Source organism: Scyliorhinus canicula, chromosome 15 (genome assembly GCF_902713615.1).
Source record: "Scyliorhinus canicula chromosome 15, sScyCan1.1, whole genome shotgun sequence".
NCBI lineage: Eukaryota > Metazoa > Chordata > Chondrichthyes > Carcharhiniformes > Scyliorhinidae > Scyliorhinus > Scyliorhinus canicula.
In genome coordinates, this window is record NC_052160.1 from 139,268,049 (window position 1) to 139,288,618 (window position 20,570).

At 48.5% G+C, this 20,570-nt stretch overlaps 1 protein-coding gene across 4 annotated transcripts in view; it reads right to left on the reverse strand.

The window, feature by feature from the left end:
* Positions 1-20,570, reverse strand: part of LOC119978982 (solute carrier family 26 member 9-like) — a 126,813-nt gene that overhangs the window by 18,111 nt on the left and 88,132 nt on the right. For all 4 annotated transcript variants that reach the window (XM_038820948.1, XM_038820949.1, XM_038820947.1 and 1 more), the window contains 5 exons: positions 16,504-16,573; positions 12,127-12,219; positions 8,895-9,002; positions 6,391-6,663; positions 3,403-3,457 (listed from right to left, as the gene is read on the reverse strand). In XM_038820948.1, the coding sequence (XP_038676876.1) occupies positions 3,403-3,457; positions 6,391-6,663; positions 8,895-9,002; positions 12,127-12,219; positions 16,504-16,573 (599 nt within the window). The remainder of the gene's footprint in view (positions 1-3,402; positions 3,458-6,390; positions 6,664-8,894; positions 9,003-12,126; positions 12,220-16,503; positions 16,574-20,570) is intronic.

Sequence of the window (20,570 nt, forward strand, 5' to 3'; positions counted from 1 at the left end):
ATTGATTGGCATGAGGAGGTCACATGCCCTGGGCGGGTTTCTCTCAGCCCGGGGCCAGGCCGGAGAATCCTCACGACCGGCGCGAATCGCGCCACTCCACCCCGACACGCAATTCTCCGCAGAGCGCAGAATCGGCGCCATTGCCGCCGCCGTTTGGGGGCCACTCTACACGGCCGGCCCGCCGATTCTCGGCCCGGGATGGGCCGAGCGACCGTCATAAAAACGCCGAGTTCCGCCGGCGCCATTCACACCTGCTCTCAGCTAGCGGGAACTTGGTGTGGAAGGGTTGGGGGGGCGGTCTGTGGGGGGGTAGGGGGGGGTCCGATGTGGCCTGGCCCATGATCGGGGTCCACCGATCGGCGGGCCGGCCTCTCTGGCTGGGGGCCTCGTGTCTTCCGTGCCGGCCCCTGTAATCCTGCGCCATGTTGCGTCGGGGCTGGCGCGTTGAAGGAAGGCACTGCACATGCACGGATTGGCGCCGACGCCACTGCATTTGCACACGTTGGCGTCGGTGTCACTGCGCATGCGTGGATCCTGCGGCGCCCAGTTTGCACCGGGATCAGCAGCTGGAGCGGCGTGGACCGCTCCAGTGCCGTGCTGGCCCCTTTTGCGGGCCAGCATTAGTCGGCGGGTCGGCCCGTTCACGCCGTCGTAAAACGCAACAATTAGAGAATCCCGCCCCATGTCTTTGAACAATTTAACATATGACTCGTTTCTGACATTGTGATTGGCCCACGATTAAATTGTACAATGTAATTCGGTAAACAGTACTGTGCATTCATATTTCTTCCTAGTTGGAATAAGGTCCAATTACGTGGCGTACTGATGACATGATCAGTCATTTATACGGGCAAATGGGCAGTCTGTGTGACAACACCTTCCCAATAAAGCTCTTGTTGGTTTGTACCTTTGTGCTCTGCAAGCATATCATTTAAAAACACCAGAGCCAGCATCTGTTGTTTCAAATAAAAGGCTGAATTATCACTATATCCGGTGTGTGCATTCGGTCAACACTGTTTTAATTGATCTGATTCAGAATGTCAGGGCTTAATGAGAAAGACAAAGTACAGATCTCCCTTTCCAGGTGCGGTGAATATTGATATTAGAACATTTTGCTATTTTTATCCGCTGCCTGGCGATGTTGGTGGTTTCTATTTATTTGATCTGAGGATGTGAGTAATGTTGACAAGGCCAGATTTACTGCCCATCCTTGTGAGATCATCTGTTGAATCACAATTGTTCTTGCATCAAGAGTCGGGAAAGTATTGTGGAACTGAAGTTTTTTTTATGTATAGATATGGGCCAGACTGGGAGAAAGAGGCCTGTCCCTTTTTTTTATTCATTCACGGGGTGTGGGCATTGCAGGCTGGGCCAGCATTTATTGGCCATCCCTATGCTCCCTTGCGAAGATGGTGGTGAGCAGCCTCCTTGAACCATTGGAGTCCTTGAGGTGCAGGTACACCCACAGTGCTGTTAGGGAGAGAGTTCCAGGATTTTGACCCAGCGACAGTGAAGAATCGGTGTTATATTTCCAAGTCAGGATGGTGAGTGACTTGGAGGGGAACCTCCAGGTGGTGTTCCGTGTACCTTATGCCCTTGTCCTTTTAGATCGTGGGTTTGGAATGTGCTACCCATCGAAGCTTGGTGAATTTCTGCAGTGCATCCCTTTGCCGAAGAACATTAGTGAAGCAGGGTAGGCATAGTGGCATTGTCGCTGGACTAGTAATTCAGAGAGCCAGGTGATGATCTGGGGACGCGGGTTCAAATCCCATCACGGCAGGGGATGGAATTTAAACTCAGTAAACTGATGAAACCATTGGCGATTGTCGTAAAAACAGATCTGGTTCACTCATATCCTTTAGGGAAGGAAATCTGCCGTCCTTACAGGGTCTGGCCTACATGTGACTCCAGACCCACAGCAATGTGGTTGACTCTTAACTGTCCCCTCACGGGCAATTAGGGATGGGCAATAAATGCTGGCACTGTCTGTGATCCCATGTCCCATGAACGAATAAAATAAAAAGCTGGAGACAATCTGCCACAGTTTTGACTATTTTTTGTTCAATGGTACGAGCTAACTCATGGATTATTTGGTTTATAGAATTCAATTTCACAAGTTCACATTTAAATTCCTGGCACCTGAGTATCCTTAACAAGTGTACTTTTAAACTAAAACATGGCTCCTACTGCCCACATAGTAGGTTCATGGACTTACCTATACTGAGTGAGGCCAGCTGTTTCTCCACCGAGAAAGAAGAAAAATGTCAATGGCATTTTGCTTCCTTCTGTGCCCTCTCCAACTAAATAGTCATGACGGAGACCAAGTCTATATCATTGCTGCTGAAGATGACTAGCAAGCACAAGAACCATCCTCGTGGAGATATGATTGGCCTCTGTAACAAGGGATGGTTTAGCTCAGTGAGCCAGACAGCTGGTTTGTGATGCAGAACACGGCCAGCAGGGCGGCTTCAATTCCCGTACCAGCTTGCCCGAACAGGCGCCGGAGTGTGGCGACTCGGGGCTTTTCACAGTAACTTCATTGCAGTGTCAATGTCAGCCTACTTGTGACACTAATAGAGATTATTTATTTATGTTTTATTCAAAAGACCAGGAACTCTCTGTGCAGAGAATGGTGGCCCTGAATGCACATCCTATCACTCCACTGTGAAGGATGTGGATGCTTAAACACCTGTACAACTTGGCCATTTGTTATTGCGTTTATTAGTAAATCAAGATACCTCCCTAGTGAACCTCCACCTATCGCACAAACTCGCTCCAATTCAGATAATGTTGGAAATGTTCTCCTGGTCTGGGGAGATCGATGGACAAAGACATTCATTGTCCTGCAGCATTAACTCGGTTTCCCATTTCACAGATGCCGCCAAAAAGTTCAGATTTCCAGCATTTGCCGCATTTTGCTTTGGTGCCAATAATTCAGCGCTGATTGGTGTCAAATTGACTCAGAGAGGCTATTGTGGGGAGTGAAAATTGTCACATCGGTACAGTTAGGAGTTACGTTCTGAGCTTGGGTTTAGTCATATTGTTGAAGAAGAGTAGAAGAAATGTCTAACCATGCTATCCCTCAACTTGGAGCAGTTGTCAATAACGTTGGATACTTCGAATGTAAATGTAATGCCTCGCCAGCAATGGAAATGTCTAGGCTGTGAGCCAAGTGCTGGCAAATGGGATTAAGTAGGCAGGTCAGATGTTTTTCATGTGTTGGTGCAGACTCGATGGGCTGAATGGCCTCTTTTGCACTGTATTTTCTGTGATTCTGTGAATATCCCCGAGCATGGACATCCTCAACTTGATGATCACAAACTACATCTGATAAGATGCTAATCGATACCACGTCGTCATTTACAAATTAAGTGATGACATTTTAGATGTAAATGGCCTCACCTCGTATACCAGCCAGATAAATTGTGACACCAATTTTCTTGTAATTCGAACACATCTGCATAAACAACAAGTTACAAAAAATAAGAAGATATTCTGCAGAAATGCCAACAATCCAACATAGGAAACACAAGATGGAGTGACGTCTCTTTTCCGCCTAGCTTCATTTGCATTTGTTAAATCATCATTTTATATTTCGCCTTATTCTCCCCTCTGCCAATTCCAGTCAAAATCATCGTCTGGTCATTTGCCACATTGCTCCTTGTGGAGTCTTGCTGTGCACAAAATAGCCTTCTCTACTCGCCTAAATAATGGCAATCACTCGACAGAAAAAGTAATTGTGTGTGAAGTGAATTTTGATGCGATGAAGCAAAATATAAATGATCATATATTTTCCTTTTACATTCATATTTCTATATTTTTCAAATTTGTTGTTTAAAAAAATTCAGTGAATAAATTGAAAGGCCGTACAGGATGTTTTTAATTGGCAAGGGGGGTCACCAAACTACAGCCGGCACGGGGGCACAGTGGTTAGCACTGTTGCCTCACAGCGCCAGGGACCCAGGTTCGATTCCCACCTTCGGCGACTATCTGTGTGGAGCTTGCACATCCTCCCCGTGTCTGCGTGGGTTTCCGCCGGGTGCTCCGGTTTCCTCCCACTGTCCAAGGATGTGCAGGTTTGGTGGATTGGCCATGCCAGATTGCCCTTTGGTGGGGTTACAAGGATAGGTTGGGGGATGGGGCCTAGGTGGGGTGCTCTTTCAGAGGGTCAGTGCAGACTCGATGGGCCAAATGGCCTCTTTCTGTACTGTAGGGATTCTATGAAAACACAATGAACGTGATGCATTAATGAACAGTCGGTTCGGAAAATAGGTTTCCTTCTGAGTGAGTATTGGGCAGGACAATGCCACATGCAAGGCACGATCTACCTGTTCCAGCCATGCCAATGACTCCATCCTTGCAAGCAGTGTTGGAGTTGATGACTTTGGACAAAGGCAGGCAGGGTTTATATTCTTGTCCTGTCAGTGGAGCAGGCACCTACGAATTCCGGTGCCCAAGTATTATTCCGCTGCTATATGTCGTGCAAAATATGACCAGAGCAGAAACAGGGACAGGTTCTGATCTACGGTACAAGAGCCATGATTCTCTGAACCAGTGAAGAACAACCTGGGATGGTGAGTGGGCCGCATGAGTGCTCCTCCTCCATCGCAGTGGGCTACAAGATTGAAATCGATCTTATTCACTAACCGTGACCCCATGAATAAGATTAAATACTATTCAATTCAGGCCAAATATTTCGTAACGAGTTATAGAAAATGCTTAATCATTCATATATTAATAGAGCTGTGAACTTCAAATGGTAAAGACAAGGGCAGCACGGTAGCATTGTGGATAGAACAATCGCTTCACAACTCCAGGGTCCCCGGTTCGATTCCGCCTTGGGTCACTGTCTGTGCGGAGTCTGCACATCCTCCCCGTGTGTGCGTGGGTTTCCTCCGGGTGCTCCGGTTTCCTCCCACAGTCCAAAGATGTGCCGTTTAGGTGGATTGGCCATGATAAATTGCCCTTAGTGTCCAAAATTGCCCTTAGTGTTGGGTGGGGTTACTGGGTTATGGGGATAGGGTGGAGGTGTTAACCTTGGGTAGGGTGCTCTTTCCAGGAGCCGGTGGAGACTCAATGGGCCGAATGGCCTCCTTCTGCACTGTAAATTCTATGTAAATCTATGTAAATGAAACAGTCACGCCTCGAGTGGATGCAGAGGAAACGCACGGCTCCCATTGATATTTTGCTTCAACGCATCAAAATTCATGCACCTCACTTCACTGGCCCTTGTTTCATGTGCGAATCACTTCACTCACACTGGTAGGAAAAAAAGCTACGCGGATGGAAGGTGGCGACCCTGCGTGTGGGTAATGGTCAACAAAATGTCTTGTGGACCGCACTCAGAACTCAGATGTGCCACATGTGGCCGTTGATCTACAGGTTGACCACCACTGGCCTATACAGTCAGAGAATGAGTTCTTTAACTTATGCTTCAGCTTTTTTCTAAGAATGATGAGTTTTTTTGATGCAGGCTTGGATTTTTTTCTCTTCGAATTTGTTAATTTACTTTTCCCTCTAACCCTTTCACCTTCCCCCGATGGGTGCTCAGTTTTCCTCATTCTCCTTACTTTCTCCAAATACCAGAGGCCGGATTCACCATTGGCTGATGCTGAAATCGTGAAACACGACTGGGCGGTGAATAGTCACCGGCTCTAACATCGCCGTGGGCGCCGGTTTGAAGCCAAATGGGATTCCTCTGGCACCCCGAAAATGGGGTAAATGCGTTGCTTGCCGCGTGGCGTTTAAGCACCGTTGGCATATAATTCACGGGCCTGACCGTCTATTCCCCGGGGCCTTCGCGATTCACCGCCGCTGTTGGGCCAAGTTCCCGACGGTGCGGTTCACTTGTGGTCTCAGCGGGCGGGCACCTGGTGTGGCGGCTACGGACTATGCCCAGCGTCGGCAAAGTTGTCCGAGAGCCGCGCTGCTGGCCGGGGGCGGGGGGCTTCCATAAGCGCTGGGGGGGGGGGGGACTGGTAGGGGATGTCCAGGAGGTGGCCAAAGGGCAGGGCAAAGGGCAAAGTATTTGGCAGGTTGGGTCTGCGCACGGCCTGCGTCATGTATCACGGCGCGACCGCTCCAGGACGTCGCGGTGGGCTTGCGCAGCCACGGACCATGAAATTCTCCAGCTGTTTTTGTCATGGGAGCCGGGAGTTGTACTCGGCGCGGCTGCCGTCCCCTCACCGGTCGCAGGGTGGGTGAGGGTTCCCTGCCGGTTTCTCCGTCGCAAAATGCCATAGTTCCTCCGCTGGCGTCAACACTCTCAAAAAACAGTGAATACTGCCCCAGGTAATTTCCTTGTGAAACCCAGAGATTCCTGCAGACATGGGAGCACAATGGTGGGATAGAGCAACGTCGATGTTTCAGCTGACAATTGTCAATGCTTACCTTTCCCAGGACTTTAATTCCCATGAGGTCCACAAAACAGACTCCACTCATGTCCAAGATGAGGGTGTGAACGTCAAGTATGGGGTGTGCAAGTTTAATGGGGTCGTCGTCATTCTCCAGATCTGTTGCGGGTTTCTGCGTTCCCTCGTGTAACCCATTAGGGATATTGACTGTGATGTAGGATATCCTGGGAGCTTCATCCACTGAGTTATTATTACAGTCCATGGTTGATTCAGCTTCCACCTCTTTCACCAGCTCCTGTAAAGACACTTGCTGCAAAAGACAAAAGAGAATGGAGAGTTTAATGAAAGGGGAAGGAACAAGCTGGCAAAATGGCGCAAAGCAGTCAGCAATGATGAACAAATGCTTTCATGGAATTGCAACAAAGAACAGGAAGCGAGGGAGGAAGAATTCAATGCAGGAGGCCTCGGTAGAATGATTTGTAATGACCCTCATTGCTGGTACCATTCTAGTAAATCTCTTCTGCACCTTGTCATCCTGCTAAAAAAGTAGTGCCCAGAATTGGTTGCACTAGGCGACACGGTGGCACAGCGGTTATCACTGCTGCCTCACCGCGCCACGGTCCCGGGTTCAATTCCGGCTTGGGTCACTGTCTGTGTGAAGTCTGCACATTCTCCCCGTGTCTGCGTGGGTTTCCTCCGGGTGCTCCAGTTTCCTCCCACAGTCCAGAATTGTGCAGGTTAGGTGGGTTGGCCATTCTTAGTGTCCAAAGATGTGTAGATTAGGTTAAGGGGTTATTGGGATAGGGTGGGGAAGTGGGCTTGGGTTGGGTGTTCTTTCAGAGGGCCGGTGCAGGCTCGATGGGCCGAATGGATTCTGTGAGGCAGAAATGTTAATTTCCTTGCTTTGGCAATTTCCTTCCTGAATCCAAAGCAGGAATTGCAGGTGACCCAGCAAGTCAGGTTGGGACCAGAGAAAGAGGTCTGATCGAGGTCTGTACCTCTGCTTGCAATGTTAGTCCTGATTTTAACTCTGATTGGAGGGGTTGGGGGAGGATTGAAGGGGGCTGTTGATGAGAGCAGTGTTTCTGTGACAGGGGCTGTGCCAGTAAGCAAACTGTCTTGAGCTTGGCAGCATGCTCTGTTTGAAGGAATCCACCAAACACGGCGACTTGTCCAAATCAGAATCTTTTATTGAGTCTCGTCTGGTAAGACAGCACGTTATCATGAAGTCTGCTAACTACTCCTCTGGAACTGGAACCTAGCACTGACCATTCACATTATCCTCTCGATCTTCTTCTGAAGGTGGCCTGTGTGCCTCCCCATGTATCGGAGTCACAGGTCACATGACCTTGGTCCAGAGACTGCATGGTGTGTCTGTACCACCACCTGCTGGTTGGAGGTCACATACCATCCAACTATGATACAGCCCATAGGTATATAATAATCTTTACTGTCATAATTAGGCTTACATTAACACTGCAATGAAGTTACTGTGAAAATCCCATGTTCGCCACATTCTGGCGCCTGTTTGGGTACATAGAGGGAGAATTCAGAATGTCCAAATTATCGAACAGCATGTCTTTCGGAACTTATGGGAGGAAACCGGAGCACCCGGAGGAAACTCACGCAGACACGGCGAGAATGTGCAGACTCCGCACAGACAGTGACCCAAGCCGGGAATCTAACCTGGGACCCTGGCGCTGTGAAGCAACAGTGCTAACCACTGTGCTACCGTGTCGCCCTACCACAGGCAGCATGCTGTGCTACTCAATCAGCCCCCCAGCCTGGGTCACAGCAGCTGGGAACGAAATGTTGGGCAGTGGGAGGCATCCATCAATCACCAAAGGAACAATCCCCTGGTAATGGGGCAAGTGGTTTGGAGGGGGGGGGGGGGGCAAGGGTGGTCGTGGGGGTGGGGGCAAGGGTGGTGTTGGGGGTGGGGGTGGGGGGTGTTGAAGGTTAGGGCAGGAAGTGTCCTAAGCTTTCATGAACTGCATTCTGACTAAGGCTCTAGTTACATACATCAACATGGCATCATCTCCATGCAGTCAGAACACCAGGCATTCCTCTGCACACCTCCTGCTTCTGAGAAAAAAAACTCACTCCTGGAGGTGTTAAAACTTCAAATCGCAGCTTCCTCTGCCTGGTTGCAAATGGACCTGCTGTGTTTCTCCCCCATTTGCAATTCTTTTTCTTTTTCATTTGGAAAGAGTTGGTCACACTACAGACTGTAATTGCTCGTCACACTACAGACTGTAATTGCTTGTCACACTACAGACTGTAATTGCTTGTCACACTACAGACTGTAATTGCTTGTCACACTACAGACTGTAATTGCTCGTCACACTACAGACTGTAATTGCTTGTCACACTACAGACTGTAATTGCTTGTCACACTACAAACTGTAATTGCTTGTCACACTACAGACTGTAATTGCTTGTCACACTACAGACTGTAATTGCTTGTCACACTACAAACTGTAATTGCTTGTGCAACTTTGCCTGGCAGTTGTCTATTGTTGCAATCACGTCTTTTCATACCTTGGTAACGAGATTACTTGGTCTTCTGTCTATTTCCTGTTCCTCCTTTTTTGCAGCTTTGAGGTATTTCTTCTTGGCTAATAAAACCTTCACTGGGTCAAACCCCGACTGTAAGAGAAAGAATCGCCCAGCTGAGGCTTAACAAGATTGTTCTTCCTTATTATCGAACCTATCTTGTTAATGCTACTATTTCTTACACACACACACATACAGGTTCCAGACTACACAGACTCACACACACACAGACACACATACCCTCACACACACAGACACACACACCCTCACACACACCCACAAACACAGACACACATACCCTCACACACACACACATACAGGTTCCAGACTACACAGACTCACACGCACACAGACACACATACCCTCACACACACACACACACACACACACACACACACACATACCCTCACACACACACACACACACACACAGACACACATACCCTCACACACACACACATACAGGTTCCAGACTACACAGACTCACACACACACAGACACACATACCCTCACACACACCCTCACACACACACCGACACACACACCTCACACACACAGACACACCCACAAACACAGACACACATACCCTCACACACACCCTCACACACACACAGACACACACACCTCACACACACCGACACACACACCTCACACACACAGACACACCCACAAACACAGACACACATACCCTCACACACACAGACACGCCCACAAACACAGACACACATACCCTCACACACACAGACACACACACCCTCACACACACAGACACGCCCACAAACACAGACACACATACCCTCACACACACAGACACACATACCCTCACACACACAGACACACACACCTCACACACACAGACACACCCACAAACACAGACACACATACCCTCACACACACAGACACACACACCCTCCCGCACACACAGACACTCACACTCTAGACCACTCACACATCCTCACACACACACACACACACACACACACACACAGCCTCACACCCACACAAACTCCAGACGACACCCACACAGGCACACTCCAGACGACATACGCCCTCACACACAGACCCACACACGCACACACATATTCCAGACTATATACACCCTCCCCCACACACCGACACCCCCCCCATACACACTCCAAACTACACATACGCACATACATAGACACACACTTTAGATTACACACACACCCTCACACACGCACTCCAGACTACACATTACCACATGAACAAAGAGGGAAGTTAGGTTAATCTTTTTCATGAGATGTTAGTACAATGCATTATACTAAGTGTCTAATTGTACTGTAATATTATTTAAAAGGGAATTGGTGCACATTTAAAAAGTGACAATAAATAACAGTGTAGAGACAGATACGGCAAAGGAATTAAAGAGAACGCCAGTTTGAAAAGCTAGGGTTAACGTGCAATGGGCTGAATGGTTTTATTCTGTAATGTTGAATCTACGATCATTGAACATATCAGGTTATCATGTCATCTCCCATCCACTGCCTCTGTCTACACCTCCCGCTGCCTTGGCAAAGTGGGCAGCATAATCAAAGGCCCCTCCCAACCGGGTTATTCTCTCGTCTAACTTCTCCCATCGGGCAGGAGATACAAAAGTCTAAGAGCACGCACGGACAGGTTCAAAAACAGCCTTTTTCCCGCTGTTACCAGACTCCTGAATGACCCTCTTATGGACTGAGCTGAGGTGCCCCCTGCTCTCTCGAGTGGATGGGAATCATCCAAAGGCTCTATTGTTAGAAGCTTAGGGCAATTCTCCCTGATGTCTTGGCCAATATGTACTCCTCAACCCCTCTTACTGTTTGCAAATTGGCCGCCATGTTTCCTGTATTAGCGAAAGTGACTGCACTTCGAAAGTATTACCTTGGCTGTAAAGTGTTTTGGGGTGACCCTGAAGCTGTGGGTGGCACTGTACATGTGTCAGGCATTCCTTTTCTTTGCTACTTTCTGTGTTTCCCTCTCAGGGATCGTTTGTTTTACACAATCAATTTCACCACGAGCTAACCGTCTCTATGTTTTCTGCCTGTGATGCTGAAGGAGGGGAATCCATTTTCTGATCACCCTAATGTTTTTAGCATTCTTGATTTGCGGAATTGGCTGTTTCTAATGTTAGGCTGTTCATGTCGTGCTTAGGGTAACATCAGCCAATGGCTTACAGTGAGTGAAGACGTCAAGTTGCATTTTTAGTATTTAGTATTAAAGGACTTTTCCAAGTGGTTTTGGGGGTGGAATTTTACATGTTTGTCCGTTTATTGGGTGAAACCCACAAATACTTGGGCACTTCTTGTTAACTCAAGTGTGGAACTGTGGGTTCTGCCGGGGAAGAACACAGGCCAACATGAGCAAATAAAACAGGCAAACAACAAACGTAAACTCAAATATTCTTCCAGATGCCCCACAACGCCTGCGAGTCACTTGCAGAAATCTTAAAGGACGAATTCACAATCCGGTGGGCTTAAATAAGTTCCGTAGGATGGCCAATCGTAATGTACAGGCGGAGGGGTGGGATTTTCCAGCCTTTCCCACAGTTGGGAATCTTGGGGTCGTGCCGGGGGCAACTTCCCCCACCCCAGCGGCGGGACAGGCAAGCCGTGCCATCGACATCGGTGGGTCCGGAAGATCCTGCTGGGGGGGCCTCTCCACTGCCAGAAAGCACAGTGCGGAGGGGCCCGGAATTCCCAACCGATACATCAAGGCAGCACCTAACGGATCTCGGAATTTCGGAATGTATTAGTTTTAGAGGAGGGGGAAATATCACATCGAGGAAAGGGAGCATTTAGCACCAGTGAGGAATTTTCCAGTTTTGCTTGATTCACAATTGGAAGTGCCAGAGGAACTTGAAATGAAATGAAATGAAAATCGCTTATTGTCACGAGTGGGCTTCAACGAAGTTACTGTGAAAAGCCCCTAGTCGCCACATTCCGGCGCCTATCCGGGGAGGCTGGTACGGGAATCGAACCGTGCTGCCAGCCCCTTAACCAACTAAACCAACTTCCAATCCTCACGAGCTAAACCAACTTCCAATCCTCACGAGATCAAACAGGTGGAGGAGACTCCATGGAAAGGCTTGAGTTGAGGATCACAAACTAGTTTATGTTATGTTTATGATTATTTACAAGTCCAGTGTTTCCATGTATTTGAATTGCTGTAAATTAGATATCTTTTACATTTCAGGATTAAAATGAATCTCGACATTTTACCTTTTTAATCACTTTTTTCCTGAAAAACTCCACATTTGCAAAATACAGGGGCGAGCAGTAGGTTATGATTTTTATTCCACTGATTTCTTTTGCCTGGAAGAGGAAAGCAACAATCGCTCAGTTACTAATTAGGGATTTAAAAAATTGTACAACGAATAGGTCAGTGATTCATTCATAAATGTATTAATAATTGATTAATAATACATTGTAAATAGTTTATCAGTGTAATATACTTGGGATAATAAATAACATTGTTTTACAAATAAACTAATAATAAAACAGCTATGGAATACTCCAGGAGCAATCCTTCTATTATTGGCCTGGATTTCATGTGCTCCCATCGGGTATAGTTTTGGCTGTGGGTGGTGGGCATGTAAAGTAGATTAGGCCACCACCTTCCCACCCCTCCCTGGGGGCTAGCTCCACCCCCAGGGAGCAGTATAAATATGCATGAGTTTCACTGAGATACCATTCTACAGCTGCTGCCAGAGGAATAGCATCTCACTGAAATAAAGCCTCTCTTGTACCTTATCGAGTCTTTTGTGTGCAATTGTTAGCGCCGCACATAAATAACTAATTAAGGGTAATTTAAGTTTGCTATCAAGTCTAGTGACCTGATAGTACTCGTCCATGTCGAACACCGGTTGGGATGGGCAGTCGGGAGGGAGTGGCTAGTGCACTCGGCCGATGAGGAAGTGAGCTTCGATGGATCTGAACTTTGTAAATGTTTTGGGGAAGGTGGGAGATGGGGTTTAGGATTGGAGAAACCATAAGGGGAGGGAAAACTGATGGGGGTGGGGAGTGGGTGTGGCTGGGAGGGGAGTAGTGGGGGTGGGAGGTGGGCGGGATTATCCAATGGCAGAGACGCCAGTTAAGGAGGGTGCCATCGCTTGCCTACCACCAGCCTGCACAGGGAAATGTGCCAGGCTGGCCAGTTGGAGCATGCCTCTGCTGCTGCTGATTATACACCACCGGCGCCGTGATGAGGCCCTTAGATGGGCATTATTTTCCCACAAAGACATTTAATTAACCTTCTGGCGGGAAAGCAGTCTGGCACCAACCCCGCCACTGGGAAAATTGCAGAGGGGGCAGAAGTGGTTGGGTCGCTGGTGAACAGGCTGCCCTTAGAGTTAACTTGCGCCCTGCCTTCAAACGTGTCAGCGGGGGAGAATTAAATATCCCTGCCACAGCATCACCATGATGGGCTGCACGGTAGCACAGTGGTTAGCACTGTCGCTTCACAGCGCCAGGGTCCTGTGTTCGATTCCCGCCTTGAGCCGCTGTCTGTGCGGAGTCAGCACGTTCTCCCCGTGTCTGCGTGGGTTTCCTCCGGGTGCTCTGGTTTCCTCCCACAAGTCCTGAAAGACGTGCTGTTAGTTGAATTGGACAGTCTGAATTCTCTTTCAGTTACCGAACATGCGCCAGAGTGTGGCGGCTAGGGGATTTTCGCAGTAACTTCATTGCAGTGTTAATGTAAGCCTACTTGTGACATTAATGAAGATTATTATTAAACTATCAAATGACTGTTATAACAAGAATATCACCGATGACCATTACTACTACATTCAGCATATAACCAGTTGATCAGAGAGTGTAACAAGGCCCATCATGGGATTCTGATCACTTCATAAATCACAGGAGCAAGATTGTGTTCTCAATCTCAAACACAAATACTTGCAAATGAAAAATTATCTTTTGTATCTGGGCAGCACAAGATCCCAAATTTGAAAACAATAGACAAAAATGAATGGTTTACATATGAACTCAAGGATTCGCACGCTATTGACAGAATTGAAAAGTGCAGCAGTGGAACTTATCAGTTTGAGCGGAAAGCGAATAGTTTGGTTGGAGGCCATTGGAAATAACAACCTGTACTTTCACTTTACACATCCTGTTGTCCATCTCCGGCACTCTCATGCTTTTTCAGATTTTTAGGATTCACTGTTTTCTCTTATTACTGTACTAACCACGCTTGGTGATCTTACTGGGCAAACGTAACATACTCGAATGATATTGTGGCGTGTGGCTGTTTTAAATCTGGCATCATCTAGTTTATTTTCAAACAGTTTAAAGCTGGTATGGCAGCCAAAAGATTGCCATGGAGGTCCGTTACATTTTCACCCATGAATATCCACAAAAGCATTTTCTAGGTTCATCCTTTAAATCATCTTCATGGTAGAAGCTAAGAAATTACTACAGCCCAACAGCAGACAAACACTTAACATGATTTTACAAAATAAAGTGCTGTCAATTTCTAGCTGACCACTTCAGAATCACTCAACCGTGAATGGAAATGGTTGGAAAACACGTAATTCTTTTTGAAGTGGTCCAGGAGCTGTCAATCAAAGATTGATGTTTATTAATATCACAGTTAGAACACTTCAGAGTTATCCAACCGTGAAGGAAGATGAATAGAGCAATGCTGACAGCTGGGAGTGCGTGGAAACTTCAATCACACCTAGTAAAATCAATACCAAAGAGAAATGAATGAATGGCTTGCAGATCAAAGATCTGACGGGATTTAAACCCAGCTCACTGGTTTTCTCTTTCCAGGAATTGACAGGTGCTGCTTCCTGTGCCTGAGCCAGCAGGTTTAGCCAACAGAGGCTGATTTAGCTCACTGGGCTAAATCGCTGGCTTTTAATGCAGACCAAGCAGGCCAGCAGCACGGTTCGATTCCCGTATCAGCTGCGCCGGAATGTGGTGACTAGGGGCTTTTCACAGTAACTTCTTTGAAACCTACTCGTGACAATAAGCGATTTTCATTTCATTTTTTCATTATTGCCCAGGTGAGCTTTAAAGCAGTGATTTTTTTCACTGCCTTTGTCTGGACTGTTCTCCAGCTTCCGACAGGCGTCTCTCTTCTGCGGGTAAATTCTTTATAATGGTCTCCCTTCTGGGGGGCTTCCTGACAGGGGTCTCTTTTCTGGGGGGCTTCCTGACAGGGGTGTCTCTTCTAGGGGAGCTTCCTCTTTTAAAAATTCATTTATGGGATGTGGGCATCGCTGGTTAGGCCAGCATTTATTGCCCATCACTAGTTGCCCTTCAGAAAGCGGTGGTGAGTTGCCTTCTTGAACCGCTGCAGTCCCTGTGTTGTAGGTACACCCACTGTGCTGTTTGAGAGGGGGTTCCAGGATTTTGTCCCGAAGGAACGGTGATATATTTCCAAGTCAGAGTGGTGAGTGACTTGAATGGGGACCTCCAGGTATTGGGGTTCCCAGGTATCTGCTGTTCTTGTCCTTCTGGATGGTAGTGGTCGTGGGTTTGGAAGGAACATTAGTGAGTTACTGCAGTGTATCTTGTAGATGGTACAGAAGGCTGCCACTGTTTGGCGATGGTGAAGGATTTGAATGTTTGTGGAAGGGTGAGCAATCAAGCGGCCTGCTTTGTGTTGAGCTTGATTCTTGGAGTATTGTTGGAACTGCATTCATCCAGGCAATGTGTTCCACCACATTCCTGACTTCTGCCTTGTAGATGGTAAGAGTCAACCACATTGCTGTAGGTCGGGAGTCACATGTAGGCCAGACCAGGTAAGGGGGGACGATTTCCTTCCCTAAAGGACATTTGTGAACCGGATGGGTTTTTACAACAATCGACAATGGTTTCATGGTCACCATTAGACATTTTAATTCCTGATATTTTATTGAGTTTAAATTCCACCACCTGCCGTAGTGGGATTCGAACCCGGGTTCCCAGATTATTATCCTGGGTCTCTGGATTACTAGTCCAGTGACAATACCACTACGCCACCGCCTCCCCCAACCCCCTCCTGACAGGGTTATCTCTTCTACGGGGCTTCCTGATAGGGGTCTTTTTTCTGGGGGTCATGGGGGGGTCTCCTTATTTAGGGGGTCTCTGAGGAGATTTCTTTATTTACGGGGTCTCTGGGTGGGTCCCTTTATTTAGGGGGTCTTTGAGGGGTCTCTTTATTCACGGGGTCTCCGTTGGAGGGTTGGGGCGGTGGGGGTCCGATCACCTTTGTACTGGGGGAAGGGAGAGGACCCAGAAAATCCAGGGGTGGGGACCTGAATTGTGGTGTGGGGAGGGCTGGTTTGCAATGTGGGAAGAGGTGGTGGGGGGGAGCTGAATTGTGATGTGGAGGGGGAGGGAGGGGGTGCGAGGGGGGATATTTGGCCAGCCATGGGACCTCACTATCAGGCCGCTCAAAATGGCCGCCTGATAGCATCCATTTGCATGGCGGAGGATTGGGGAATTGCTTCCTGATTTGCACTCCCGGTTTCTTTCCGGCGGGAGAACAATAGTCTCCGAAACGGAGTACTTCGTCTCTGTTTCACTCTTCCCAGAGGCTGCAGGGCCAACATTTATTTTTATTACACATAAATAATGATTGCCCATTGCATTAATTAACATCCTTACCTTTTCGTAGACCTTGGGATTTCTGTAAATATCGCTGGCTTCTATCTGGGCCACAAGGTGGCCATTGCGACTGGGGAGACAGACATGGAGACAAACACATTATGAAAGTCTTTTTGTGAGCATCTCTCGGCTGAATTTCAGTCAATTTAATTTTAAATTCATTCTCAAGATGTGGACATCATAGCAAAGCTAATGGTGGTACGTCTTCTCCTTGAGCGACTGCAATCTATGTGGAATTTGATATAACTCAATGGTTTACTGGGCCATATCAGAGTTAAGAGTCAACCAGGTTAGTTTGATTTTGGAGTCACATATAGACAGGATGGATAAGGGTGACAGGTTTCAGTTAGTAAAAGACTTCAGTAAACCAGTTGGGTTCCTAAACTTCGATAGCCTCTTGGCCACGCTGACGGACACCACTGTTTTATTTCTAGAACTTCTCTAAAAATCAAACTAAAATTCCCAAAGTGACATGGTAGGGCGGCACGGTGGTACAGTGGTTTGTGCTGCTGTCTCACAGCGCCAGGGACCCGGGTTCAATTCCAGCCTCGGGTCACTGTCTGTGCGGACATTCTCCCAGTGTCTGCGTGGGTTTCCTCCGGGTGCTCCAGTTTCCTCCCACAGTCCAAAGATGTGCAGGTCAGGTGGACTGACTGGTTAATAAATTGAGGCCTAGAGTCCACGGTTACAGGGATAGGATGGGAGAGTGGGCCTAGGTAGGGTGCTCTTTCAGAGGGTCGGTACAGACTTGATGGGCCGAATGGCCTCCTTCTGCACTGTAGGGATTCTATGATTCTATGAAACTCACATTCTCTGGATAATAATCCTTATTATTGTCACAAGTAGGCTTACATTAACACTGCAATGAAGTTACTGTGAAAAGCCCCTAGTCGCCACATTCCGGCACCTGTTCGGGTACACAGAGGGAGATCTCAGAACGTCCAATTCATCTATCAAGCACATCTTTCGCGACTTGTGGGAGAAAACCGGAGCACCCGGAGGAAACCCACGCAGACACGGGGAGAACATGCAGACTTCGCACGTCCAGTGACCCAAGCCGGGAATCAAACCCTGGACCCTGGAGCTCCCAAGCAACTGTGCTAACCACTGTGCTACCATCCCAGAAACAGAGATGGTGGAGGGGGTGTGTGATCGGAGGCACCTTGTTCACGACTTTCACACTTTCGCAGCAACAATTCCTGTTTCCAGTGGAAAGGTTTGCTGAGCAGGCTTATGGGCGAAGCCAGTCTTTACTCCTGACTCATCCTCGGTCTTTTTTCTCCACGTGGTACGGCGTTCTGCTGCAGTCCGCCCCATCACTGCTGCTCTGCATGGCACAGCTCTCCCAGAATTCTCTCTGGATCTGCGCCATTCCCCAGTCGCTGCTCCCCTTACACCCGGCACTGTCCCCCCCACCCACCCCCAACGATTTTTCCTGTTGCAGCTTTGCCTTCACGTATAATTCCCCAGACATGAAACGTCCCTCCAAGTACATCTCCTGGCACTGAAAGGATCAAGTCAAAATACGGCAATGAAATTGCCCCGCTGGCACTTTGTGAAGTAGTAAAAAAGCTTTCAAACAATGAATCAAGTCTCAGCTGCTTTTCTCTATCTGTTGTTTGGGGGGGGGGGGGGTGGCACCCGGTGATTAGTTCTATCTGTGCAAAGGTGAGGGAGGCTAGTTTGGGGTCTGACATGACAGCCCAGGTCCTGGGCATTCTGTAACTTTATTCCTCTGTGAAAGTTGAACCTAGTTTTCCTCTCGCATCCGAAAGGCACAAGGACATTGGAATTCCACACACAGGCCATAGAAAGTGGTAGTCAGACCCGCGGTTTAGAACCAGGCTGTGCACCTCTGACTGCCCCGCTCTCACTCAGAGCCCAACAAATGTTTTCCTTTTCGAGTATGCATCCAATACCCTTTTGAAAATTCCTATTAAACCCACCACACTCAGCAAGTGAATTCCAGAACACAACACCTCTCCTGGTTTCAAAAAATGAATTCCCCTCATTTCCACCCCTGGTGTCTTTCGACAATTATCGATTGTTTACCGGAAAGTTATTTCTTATTGGCTCACAATGAATCTCAGGATGTTATGGAGCAGTCCAGCCATTTATAAGTTGTTATGAGGAGCAACATGTTCGCTGAGGTTAATCTCTGGGGCCAAGTAAAATAAAATATATGAGTTCTCGGATCGAGCTGATATTTTTACAGCCTGTTGCCTGTTATGTCGTTACTTTGCATTTTATCTTAAGGATGGGAACCATTGACGAAACCATCGAGTTTGTGTCTTGATCCTCCCTATTACCAAAAATCTTAAATAAACAAACATGGATCTTGGCCAAGTTTGAACTACAGAAGAGGCCGAGGGGACCTGGATGAGGTATTTGATTATCCCAGTGTTACCCTTTGATATTATTTCCAAACTAAATGTGCCTGTTTCATACTTTTTCATTTTCCTTTGATATCTGGGGGATTAATTTTATGCAAAAACAAAAACATAAAAATAGCTGGCATAGCTATTCTGAAAAGGCATATTTTTTGTGTGGAACAAAAAATAAATCAACCCCCAGATCGGGTTTGAAAGAAACGAAGGAACATTCAGGAGGGACCACATCAAGATGGAAATGATTCAACTGTCACTGTAAACTCGATTTGAAGTTTGAAGCTCTTGCAGCATATGAGACTCGAGCAATAATTAGGGACTGGTTTAGCACACTGGGCTAAATCGCTGGCTTTTAAAGCAGACCAAGGCAGGCCAGCAGCACGGTTCAATTCCCGTACCAGCCTCCCCAAGCAGGCGCCGGAATGTGGCGACTAGGGGCTTTTCACAGTAACTTCATTGAAGCCTACTCGTGACAATAAGTGATTTTCATTTTTTCACTTTCAATAATTTCATGTCCTTCAGCAGCAATTGCATCAGGAACAGTTTCTCAGGGCAGCACAGTAGCACAGTGGTTAGCACAGTTGCTTCACAGCTCCAGGGTCCCACGTTCGATTCCCGGCTGGGCCACTGTCTGTGCGGAGTCTGCAAATTCTCCCCGTGTCTGCGTGGGTTTACCCCGGGTGCTCCGGTTTCCTCTCCCAGTCCAAAGGTGTGCAGGTTAGGTAGATTGGTCGGGATAAATTGCCCTTCGTGCCCCCCAAAGAAATGTTAAGTGGGGGTTACTGGGTTACAGGGATAGGGTAGATACGTGGGCTTCAATAGGGTGCTCTTTGTAAGGGCCGGTGCAGCATCGATGGGCCCAATGGCCTCCTTCTGCACTGTAAATTCTTTGATTCTATCTGACTGGGACATTTTGTTGAATGTAGAAGAATATGGGGCAGGATTCTCCACTCCCGGGACTAAGTGCCCGCGCCGTTGTGAACGCCGTCGCGTTTCACGATGGTGCGAACAGGACCTGGGCACAACCTATTTTGGCCCCCACAGCGGGTCAGCACAGCGCTGGAGCGGTTCACGCTGCTCCAGCCCCCTTATGCCGGGCCAACCCGCGCATACGGAGTTGGGGCAGCTCATCCCTGCGCATGCGCAGTTGGGCCGCGCCATTCTGTGCATGCGCGGGGAACTTCTTACGCGCGCCGGCCCCTCACCAACATGGCGCCGGGGTTCTGGGGCCGGCCGCGGAAGGAACTAGGCCCGGGGTTGGGAGAGGCCGGCCCGCCGATCAGTGGGCCCCGATCGCGGGCCAGACCCCATCGGAGGCTCCCCCCGGTGAAGGAGCCCCCTCCCCACAGGCCGTCCCCCGCAGCGTTCCCGCACAGTTCCCACCGGCAGCGACCCGGGGTGAACGGTGCCGGCGGGATTGTAATTTCTTTTCGCCGGCCGCTCGGCCCAATCGGGCCGGAGAATCGACGCAAACAGCGGGTGCCGATTCACCGAGTGGCCCGACGCGATTCTCGTGGCGCTGGTTTCGGGGTGGGGGGGGGTGGGGGGAGAGAATCGTGTGCGGGTGTCGGGGCGGTGTGGCGCGACTCGTGAGGCACCCCGGTGATTCGTCCACCCAGCCGGGGGGGGGGGATCATGCCGCCCAAGATGAGGAGAATCAGTGATTAAACACATAGGGAC